The following is a 10,539-nucleotide window of genomic DNA, read 5'->3' on the forward strand; positions in this document are numbered from 1 at the left end:
CTCAGTTTCAGTTTCTCAGTTACATAGTTTCTCAACGCAAGAGTAGGCTTTGTTTTAAAACTTATTCAACGTTGGACTACGCAAATACTCATAAATAGAACCTCTCCGCACGTAGTACATATACTTTTCGAAAAATATAGTAGAACAATAAACAATTAAAGACGACAGACAATGCCAGAACCACAAGATATTGCCTTGTACGCCTCGGTTGGAGTGGCGGCATTCGTTTGCGGTGCCTTTCTGCAGCAGGAGACATCCATCAATAATCTATTCGATGTGATCAAGAGGGATCCTTATGTGTACCACAATCGCCGCAAGTTGTATCCTGTGGTGAGTACTTGCCCCTCAGGCATGGTATGGGTGTGGGTGTGGGAGTAACCTCCAATCACAACCTCCACCCAACAGCTTTCGACGTTCAGCACCAATCACGAGGCTAGACTGTGGAGCCGTCCGGTGGGGCTGAAGGACAAGATATGCGATCGAGTCAAACCACTTCTCAAGTTTCTGCTGCCGAAACCGAAGGAGGAAATGGGCTCGGAAGAGCCCCCCCTGGCGAATGTTCTGGATCTTCTCAAGTACGGCTTGCCTAGTGCCGAGCACTTGTTGGTGCACAAGGACTACATAATGTCGCGTGGCATAGAAACGAAGAGCGCCACGTGGATTTGCGAGCATTTCCGCGCCGGGTCATCGCCAGATGAGCCTGAGTATCTTCGATACACTGATGTCTTTTTGCTGACCGGTGCCTGCGCGGAGATTGGCAGAGTCTTCACGCGTCCGATCTGGCAGGAGCTGGAGCGGTATGTGACATTGAAGACCCAGGAGTGCGGGTCGCTGTACACCTACACGGGTCCCATTTTCACACCCAAAAACCACGGCACCGATAAATCGTGGCTGGAGTACAGGGAGTGTGGAAACGCCTCCATGCCCGTGCCTGTGCCGTCGCACTATTTCAAAGTGTTGATCATCGAGGAGTCACAGGTGCCCGGCGGCGATGTTCAGCCAGTGACCATCGAGGCATACGTGATCAAAAATGGCCCCTCCGATATGGCGGGATGTTTGTGCGAGCATCGTGTCCGCGTCAAGGATATCGAAGAGCAGACAGGACTGCGGTTCAACAAGGAACAGCAGGGGCCAAAGGTGATTAAAAATAAGGACAACATCGAAATAGAATTCACAGGCGAGCCAATGCAAATGATGTCCTCCTCGCAGCTGATGACCACCGACCAATGTTGTTTCAATTGAAAAAGAAGAAATTTATTTGAAGGGTATTTCACCTGCGATGCGCCGTTATCTTTCTGGTTATCTTTCTAGACGGTTTTTTGTGTTAAATAAAATGTATCCATCGTGTGGCAGAGCAACAGGCGGGGCAGAGAGGAAACCCGCTGGCAAAATTCTCATCCTGACAATAAAATTTAATATTTGGTAAATTTGCATTTAATTGGGCCTTTACCCAGAAAAAGGTGAATTAGCCAGGAACGATTGTGGGCCAGAGACTTTGAGATAAGAAACCGCATCTGATTGAAAGATATAACGAAAGTCTGTATATATTCATATAGAATGCATCTAAATGGCCTTTTACACAAGTAAAAGGGAACCCAAAGGAAGGCCGTCTCTCAATGCAGAAGTAGAGCTGAAATTTGGATATAGACAATTCAGTCTCAAGATGGTTATAGGCTGTATATAAAATGGTGAAAACCGCGATTTTCGCATTTTTCAATGAAGTAGGCTGAGAGTCCTGGGCTGTCAAACGCCTTTCAGCCTTTCGCCTTTGTGATGACAGTCTCTCAAATGAGAGAGCTGTTTTTATTGTGTTTATACCTTTGAAATGGTACATTATAAAATAAGTGCGGCGCCTACTGCTTATCGTCATATGTGTAGTAGCAGTCCTGGCTGTAAAGTGGCTGGGTAACACGAGTTACGGTATTGGCTTGCCTTGTCAGAGGGGGAGAAGAAGAAGTGACGATGGAGGGGGCGGAAATGTGCCGTGTTTCCGGCTCGGAACGTGGCAGGGTAGTAGCTACTTAAATTAAGTTATTATTAAATTAAATATTTTTATGTTTCAATTAAATGTATTTCCTACAAAAGCTAACGTATAATATTTATTTAAAGTTTTTTATGTCAGTTTTGTGTCAGTGTTGTTAGTGTAGCAAAACAGCAAGCCCAATTTCGATATAGTGGCAGCTTCCATTGCTGTCAAATAGTAGTCATTGAACACTGAACAGAGGCATACACAGAAACCTACCAGTGTGTGTCGGAGATACACATAGTCCAGGAAAAACTTTGCTGATTTTTCAACTCTAAACAAGAAGGTATGTATAGATATAGATATAGTTATAGATATAGATATAGATATAGATATAGATATAGATATAGATATGGATATAGATTTAGATATATATATAGATATAGATTAAACATTTTTATGTTTGAATTAAATATATTTCCTACAAAAGCTAACGTATAATATTTATTTAAAGTTTTTTATGTCAGTTTTGTGTCAGTGTTGTTAGTGTAGCAAAACAGCAAGCCCTATTTCGATATAGTGGCAGCTTCCATTGCTGTCAAATAGTAGTCATTGAACACTGAACAGAGGCATACACAGAAACCTACCAGTGTGTGTCGGAGATACACATATTCCAGGAAAAACTTTGCTGATTTTTCAACTCTAAACAAGAAGGTATGTATAGATATAGATATAGTTATAGATATAGATATAGATATAGATATAGATATAGATATAGATATAGATATAGATATGGATATAGATATGGATATAGATTTAGATATATATGTAGATATAGATTAAATATTTTTATGTTTGAATTAAATATATTTCCTACAAAAGCTAACGTATAATATTTATTTAAAGTTTTTTATGTCAGTTTTGTGTCAGTGTTGTTAGTGTAGCAAAACAGCAAGCCCTATTTCGATATAGTGGCAGCTTCCATTGCTGTCAAATAGTAGTCATTGAACACTGAACAGAGGCATACACAGAAACCTACCAGTGTGTGTCGGAGATACACATATTCCAGGAAAAACTTTTCTGATTTTTCAACTCTAAACAAGAAGGTATGTATAGATATAGATATAGTTATAGATATAGATATAGATATGGATATAGATATATATAGATATAGATTAAATATTTTTATGTTTGAATTAAATATATTTCCTACAAAAGCTAACGTATAATATTTATTTAAAGTTTTTTATGTCAGTTTTGTGTCAGTGTTGTTAGTGTAGCAAAACAGCAAGCCCTATTTCGATATAGTGGCAGTTTCCATTACTGTCAAATAGTAGTCATTCAACACTGAACAGAGGCATACACAGAAACCTACCAGTGTGTGTCGGAGATACACATATTCCAGGAAAAACTTTGCTGATTTTTCAACTCTAAACAAGAAGGTATGTATAGATATAGATATAGATATAGTTATAGATATAGATATAGATATAGATATGGATATAGATTTAGATATATATATAGATATAGATTAAATATTTTTATGTTTGAATTAAATATATTTCCTACAAAAGCTAACGTATAATATTTATTTAAAGTTTTTTATGTCAGTTTTGTGTCAGTGTTGTTAGTGTAGCAAAACAGCAAGCCCTATTTCGATATAGTGGCAGCTTCCATTGCTGTCAAATAGTAGTCATTGAACACTGAACAGAGGCATACACAGAAACCTACCAGTGTGTGTCGGAGATACACATATTCCAGGAAAAACTTTTCTGATTTTTCAACTCTAAACAAGAAGGTATGTATAGATATAGATATAGTTATAGATATAGATATAGATATGGATATAGATATATATATAGATATAGATTAAATATTTTTATGTTTGAATTAAATATATTTCCTACAAAAGCTAACGTATAATATTTATTTAAAGCTTTTTATGTCAGTTTTGTGTCAGTGTTGTTAGTGTAGCAAAACAGCAAGCCCTATTTCGATATAGTGGCAGTTTCCATTACTGTCAAATAGTAGTCATTCAACACTGAACAGAGGCATACACAGAAACCTACCAGTGTGTGTCGGAGATACACATATTCCAGGAAAAACTTTGCTGATTTTTCAACTCTAAACAAGAAGGTATGTATAGATATAGATATAGTTATAGATATAGATATAGATATAGATATAGATATGGATATAGATTTAGATATATATATAGATATAGATTAAATATTTTTATGTTTGAATTAAATATATTTCCTACAAAAGCTAACGTATAATATTTATTTAAAGTTTTTTATGTCAGTTTTGTGTCAGTGTTGTTAGTGTAGCAAAACAGCAAGCCCTATTTCGATATAGTGGCAGCTTCCATTGCTGTCAAATAGTAGTCATTGAACACTGAACAGAGGCATACACAGAAACCTACCAGTGTGTGTCGGAGATACACATATTCCAGGAAAAACTTTGCTGATTTTTCAACTCTAAACAAGAAGGTATGTATAGATATAGATATAGTTATAGATATAGATATAGATATAGATATAGATATAGATATAGATATAGATATAGATATAGATATAGATATAGATATAGATATAGATATAGATATGGATATAGATTTAGATATATATATAGATATAGATTAAACATTTTTATGTTTGAATTAAATATATTTCCTACAAAAGCTAACGTATAATATTTATTTAAAGTTTTTTATGTCAGTTTTGTGTCAGTGTTGTTAGTGTAGCAAAACAGCAAGCCCTATTTCGATATAGTGGCAGTTTCCATTGCTGTCAAATAGTAGTCATTCAACACTGAACAGAGGCATACACAGAAACCTACCAGTGTGTGTCGGAGATACACATATTCCAGGAAAAACTTTTCTGATTTTTCAACTCTAAACAAGAAGGTATGTATAGATATAGATATAGTTATAGATATAGATATAGATATGGATATAGATATATATATAGATATAGATTAAATATTTTTATGTTTGAATTAAATATATTTCCTACAAAAGCTAACGTATAATATTTATTTAAAGTTTTTTATGTCAGTTTTGTGTCAGTGTTGTTAGTGTAGCAAAACAGCAAGCCCTATTTCGATATAGTGGCAGTTTCCATTGCTGTCAAATAGTAGTCATTCAACACTGAACAGAGGCATACACAGAAACCTACCAGTGTGTGTCGGAGATACACATATTCCAGGAAAAACTTTGCTGATTTTTCAACTCTAAACAAGAAGGTATGTATAGATATAGATATAGTTATAGATATAGATATAGATATAGATATAGATATAGATATAGATATGGATATAGATTTAGATATATATATAGATATAGATTAAACATTTTTATGTTTGAATTAAATATATTTCCTACAAAAGCTAACGTATAATATTTATTTAAAGTTTTTTATGTCAGTTTTGTGTCAGTGTTGTTAGTGTAGCAAAACAGCAAGCCCTATTTCGATATAGTGGCAGCTTCCATTGCTGTCAAATAGTAGTCATTCAACACTGAACAGAGGCATACACAGAAACCTCCCATTGTGTGTCGGAGATACACATATTCCAGGAAAAACTTTGCTGATTTTTCAACTCTAAACAAGAAGGTATGTATAGATATAGATATAGATATAGCTGTAGTAAATCCTCTATATAGTAACATATCGAGTGCTAATTATCGTATTCTTGCTTTTGCATTTGCTTTTGCAGACACGCAAAATGAATTCTTCACGCGAGCGTGATCCGATGTACAAGCCGCTTTTCGAAATAATCCCCAACATCCCAGAACGGGTGGACGTCGATGCGGAGCAGCTTGGACTGGGCTACCTAAATATACTACCATATTTCGGCAAGATGATTGAGCTCGGCCTGTCCGCAAAGAGCGGTGTCAAGGGGAAACTGTGCGGAAAGCTGGAAATGCTGACCCCCGAGGGGGAAATCGTGCTGACCCAATGCAGCGAGATTCTCATGATCGGTGCACTGACCGGGAAGAAGCTTCACTTGGGCATCGTCAAGGTGCCACGCACGCACGTTCTCTCCATCTACTGGGAAGCCTCTTCCGATAAAGAGCCCTCGGCGGAGAACTCGCGCTCACGCTCTCACTCGCAGCCATAGTAGCAAAAATTCCATATGATCTATATTTTTGGGTTTTTCGTTCAAATACATTTCTGGTTAACTTCCCGGCAGTCCCACAAACCCCAAGCCAATGCTTTTCTTCCTCCTTCCTCCTTCCAGTGGCAGTGGCAGTGGCAGTGGCTTCCAGGGACCAACTGTTGCTGCTTGCACAGCCGCCTCGCTGAAAACACACCACACACGACGCCGTCACGCGAATCCACCACAGGACTCGCAGGAGCCACGAGACGTGGTCACTCGGCAGCTCGGGGTTTAGTGGCCAGCCGCCAGTCGCTCGGAGCTCCCCAAGCAGGACAAATGGGCGCAAGCCCGTGGTCTGCTTGAAGGATTTGTGGCATGACGGGAACCAGTGGGCAAAGGGGCAATGGGGGGTACATAACAATGAAAATATAATTTTAGGGCCTAGTAAAAATCCATGGCCATGGATAAAAATGTTCGTTACGCTTCCGCACGCAGCTTTTCCTTCACGATTTCCAAACTCTGGAACGTAAAAATTGCCAAAAAATATATATGTGCATAGTTTCGCTAGGCACACTGTTTTTTTCCTTTTTATTCGAATATTTTATATAGAAACCCTTCCTTGCAAGCTCCCCACCGGGGTGGGGGGAGGGGAAACTATGAAAATGAAAATGATATTGAGGCAAGTCAAATTTAATTTCACGCTTTGCCACACCACGCGGGTGGGGACTGTGGAGGGGCAGAAGGGAGTTGTAATAAAATGGATTTCTAATAAACCATGTGCGAGGGGGCATCAACAGATTACAACGGAAGGATCCGTGCGGGTTTATGGGAAGCACGCAATTCACTTGTAAAGATTTCCAAACGCTTTTTCGGATCTTTAACGAGAACTAGAAAGCGTTTGGGGGAAAAATCCACGGAAATTCCACAAAAATACTCTATCTTCGAAATAGTTTTCCCTAAGAAAAACCAGTGAAAGTGAAACTGCCAGATGAAAGTGAAACTAATTTTTATTTATGGGAGGCACAAGTCGAGGTCTGAAGAAGCATAAGTGCTGCGAGTGGTGGCAGGGGCAGGGGCAGGGGCAGAGGCAGGGTCCTAACACAAAATTGCCCGGCATTATGGCAAGCAAATTGCAAAACACAAAGACACGCGGAGAAAGGGAGACAGATTGAGTGGGAGTGGGAGTGGGAGAGGGAGTGGGAGAGGGAGTGGGAGAGGGAGTGGGAGAGGGGAGAGTAAGAAACAGGGAGACACACATGTAGCCGAAGCCTGGCTATAAACAATGAAATTTGTTGCTCACTTTTATGAGTTCCTTCCCTCAAAGAGCCCCCAAAGCAGGAGGCAGGAGGTGGTTGTGTGGCACTGGGGCAAAAGGAGGTGTTGCAAGCAGAGCGGGGGTGTGGGGTGGCACAGCATCAACATACTACTGCCTGTCCTTCCTGTTTGGCTGTTGAGTCCTTTTAGCCAATTTTAGTGTCTTACAATTTTCCGCATTGTCTCCGTTTTTGCGCTTATCCTTTATATGGCTCTCTCTCCTTCGCACCCCTTTCTCCTTTCTCCTCTCTCCTCTCTCTCTTCTCGTTTGGCCACTTTCACGCCACTGTCATTGCTAAGCTTAAGTTGTTGGGGCATTTTTGTTGTTGCCCCTGCTGTTATCCCTGGCTGTTGTTTGGTTAAAAGCATCCTTAGAGCCAGGACATATCAACTGGCAGGACACACACCACACCGCACCACACACACAGACTGATAGAGAGAGAGAGAGAGAGAGAGAGAGAGAGAGAGATGGAGATGCGTCTGAGCGACTTAGAGATGGACCCTTGAAGGATCTACCATAGCTAGAGATGGACTGACAATACTCATGATATTCTTGAAATGCAATTTATTAGTTGTTTCCCTAATCGGTCCATCAATATCCATCGATAGCCCCTTCGATTGGCTGTGCGAGCCCTAAGTATCGTGATTCTTTTTTTTTTGTTCTTTCTCTCTTTCCTTCCGTTTCGAATCATTTTTCTGGCCACCTAGTCGTAATCCGCAGCGTTTAGTTTATTGCTGGCCATTTGTTAAAACAAAGAGTGCTGTCACAGAGAGGCACAGAGGGACAGAAAGAGAGAGGGAGAGTTGTGAAGATAGAGTTTATGAGGCTCTTTGCTTAAAAGTTATTAACTAAATTGTATGCACTGGAAATTGAATGCTCAAACCTCCCCAGTACCTCTCGTGCTGAGCCTCTCTCCCTCTTCCTCTCGCGGAAATTTAATCACCTCGAGTGCACAAAGCAAGACCAAGGGATAGCGATAAAGACAGAGAGACAGAGAGAGCAGGTCAGGTGTCCAATGGCCAGCCCTCGAAAAGGCTGCCTTTTGGAGCGGCAAATGATAATCAGGCAAAGCTGCAACACAATATTTTAGTGTCGCAGTAAATGGAGACCGACCAGCAGGGGATGGATGTTGCCACACAATGAGGCACAGAGGGATGTACCGAGGGGCTGTTTCAAGTCAAGCGATGCCGAGTCGATCAAGTGTTTTCGTCTCAGGTTATCCTTAGATCTTGCCACATTTTTCTTGGGGAGTGGGGGCGACGGCAACACATGCTCCAATTACAAGCAGGACATCATGCTGTCCTGAAGTGCGAGGGGAATACCCCATAACTTTTGTCAAGCGCCGGCCGTGCTGCAGCATGCCACAGAGGAGACAGAGAGAGAGAAGAGGAGCAATGTTGTTGCCACTGTCCCATGATGGTCGACTGGGGAACGCGGCAGGAGAGAGCCAGAAGAGCTAGAGAGAAGAGATACGACCAGAGAGAAAAAAACAGTCCAAGAGGAACATCCTGACACTCCACTGAGCACAAAAATCATAGCATACTTTTGGGCTGTCTAGATTTTTGTGATTCCATAGTCGCCCCAAGACTCTACTCTAGAGGCTATACATATGTACATGCATATATGTATGTATGTGCATACATATGTACATATATAGCCCCTAGCCAAGATTTCTTAAGATCTTTGAAAACTTGACTCTCTCTTAAAGACTTTTCTTTTGGTTCGGAATATCCAAAATCGGTTGACTATATTGTATATTCTGGCCAAAAGGTTGACAAACTTCGAAAAGCAATTGTTCTATAATTTCTACATTTTTTTTGTGATTTTTTTGGGCAGTGTAGCTGGCCGACTTGCTGACTTGACCAAGTTTTTTGCCGCCTTGCCGCCTGCTGCCTGCTGCTGGCCGCTGCCATTTTTTGTGTCTGTTTTGGCGGATATGCGCTCTTAGCGAAAATTGCATTTGGCCAAATGAGTGCACTGGAGAGGAGAGATCGGAGGGCGGGAGAGCGGGAGAAGCCCTAAGGAGTCATGGACCGAAAAAAACCAAAGTCCAAGACGACTCTTAATATTTCATCCTTCATGCTCATTTGCACTTATGCGGAGAGTCGCACAGACTGTGGCAGTGGGTGGGCTGCGGGTGGCCAGGGGGTGGGCAGTTTGTGTGGGAGAACAATGGGGGAGACCACACGGCGTGTAATCAAAAGAAAACGTTGCCACAAGCTGCAGTTCCTTTTGGCCAGTCCAGTGTTTCTGTCTCTCTCTCTCTCTTTCTCCCTCTCTCTCCCTCTCCCTCTCTCTGGTATTTCACCTTCTTGCTGGCAACATTGATGACGTCTTTAGACGGGGCACGGATGCACGGGTGCACGGACGGGGCACCTGCTGCGAGTTATTTACAGCCACTGGAGGGCATTCGAAGCCAGGACATGAAGAGCCAGAGCCCAGGACCTGCTCGTCCTTGTACAGCTATTACACATTGCCGGAAGCATTTGAATGTGTTTATGTGTAAGCGTCTATCGTATCGCTCAGCCGCCCCGTGGTCCGCCCCCCATCCACGTCCCCGTCCGACAGCAACAGCAACTAAAATGTTTCCGTTATTAAGCTAAAGAAACACTTAACTTTTGCGCAAGGATCGGCAGCAGCAGCAGCAGCGGCAGCAGGACGACGTCGACTCGACGCCAGGTGCAATGAATATGCACAGGCAGAGCGAAAGAGAAAGAGAGGGGAAACCGAAGCAGGAGCAGAAAGAGAATGGGAGAGAGAGAAGGGAAGGGAGCCATTGAGAACACGAAACTTTTGAGGTGTTTAAAACGTTAATTTGCTTTAGATTTTAGCCTCCCCCCTCCCCCCTCCCCCCTCACCACCTCTCGCTTCTCTCTTTCCCTCGCGCACTGGCTATGGGGTAACTTCTCCTTCTCGCTCTCTGAGAGTGTATGTGTGTGTGCTTGTGTGTGAATGATTTTCGCATTAACGCTTGCCACTTTGTTGGTTCGAGTCAACAGTAGAAAAAATTACTACTTGTTCTGCGCTCCACCTCCTTCTTCTTTCTGTTCTTTGTTTTGTTCTCTCCTTTTTGCTTGCTATTCGTGTCCGCACTCGAGCCGATGACTGCCAACTTGTTCCGAAAATTAAGTACTACAAAAACACATTCTAAATTACACGC

At 41.5% G+C, this 10,539-nt stretch overlaps 2 protein-coding genes and 1 long non-coding RNA gene across 3 annotated transcripts; all 3 read left to right on the plus strand.

Moving 5' to 3' along the window:
- Positions 1 to 149: 149 nt before the first annotated feature.
- On the plus strand, positions 150 to 1,427 carry LOC6597886 (endonuclease G, mitochondrial). The gene is made up of 2 exons (XM_026991193.1): positions 150 to 330; positions 406 to 1,427. The coding sequence occupies exons 1-2, from the start codon at positions 172 to 174 to the stop codon at positions 1,240 to 1,242; spliced, it is 996 nt and encodes a 331-aa protein (XP_026846994.1). The 5' UTR covers positions 150 to 171; the 3' UTR covers positions 1,243 to 1,427.
- An 861-nt stretch (positions 1,428 to 2,288) lies between these two features.
- LOC113566267 lies at positions 2,289 to 6,172 on the plus strand. The gene is made up of 2 exons (XM_026991190.1): positions 2,289 to 2,309; positions 5,681 to 6,172. The coding sequence occupies exon 2, from the start codon at positions 5,690 to 5,692 to the stop codon at positions 6,083 to 6,085; it is 396 nt and encodes a 131-aa protein (XP_026846991.1). The 5' UTR covers positions 2,289 to 2,309; positions 5,681 to 5,689; the 3' UTR covers positions 6,086 to 6,172.
- Positions 3,991 to 5,048, plus strand: LOC113566268. The gene is made up of 4 exons (XR_003409029.1): positions 3,991 to 4,099; positions 4,256 to 4,455; positions 4,672 to 4,871; positions 5,010 to 5,048. It is a non-coding gene; the product is annotated as an uncharacterized LOC113566268 (long non-coding RNA).
- Positions 6,173 to 10,539: the final 4,367 nt, after the last annotated feature.

Source organism: Drosophila persimilis, unplaced genomic scaffold (assembly GCF_003286085.1).
Source record: "Drosophila persimilis strain 14011-0111.01,24,50 unplaced genomic scaffold, DperRS2 tig00000653-arrow-arrow-pilon, whole genome shotgun sequence".
Taxonomy (NCBI): Eukaryota; Metazoa; Arthropoda; class Insecta; order Diptera; family Drosophilidae; genus Drosophila; species Drosophila persimilis.

What these genes read in the sequence shown, in the direction of transcription:
- LOC113566267 (XM_026991190.1), top strand. Translation starts at nt 5,690, where the DNA reads ATGAATTCTTCACGCGAGCGTGATCCGATGTACAAGCCGCTTTTCGAA.
- LOC6597886 (XM_026991193.1), top strand. Translation starts at nt 172, where the DNA reads ATGCCAGAACCACAAGATATTGCCTTGTACGCCTCGGTTGGAGTGGCG. An exon ending in GCCGCAAGTTGTATCCTGTG is followed by an intron (nt 331 to 405) that starts GTGAGTACTTGC and finishes TCCACCCAACAG; the next exon opens with CTTTCGACGTTCAGCACCAA.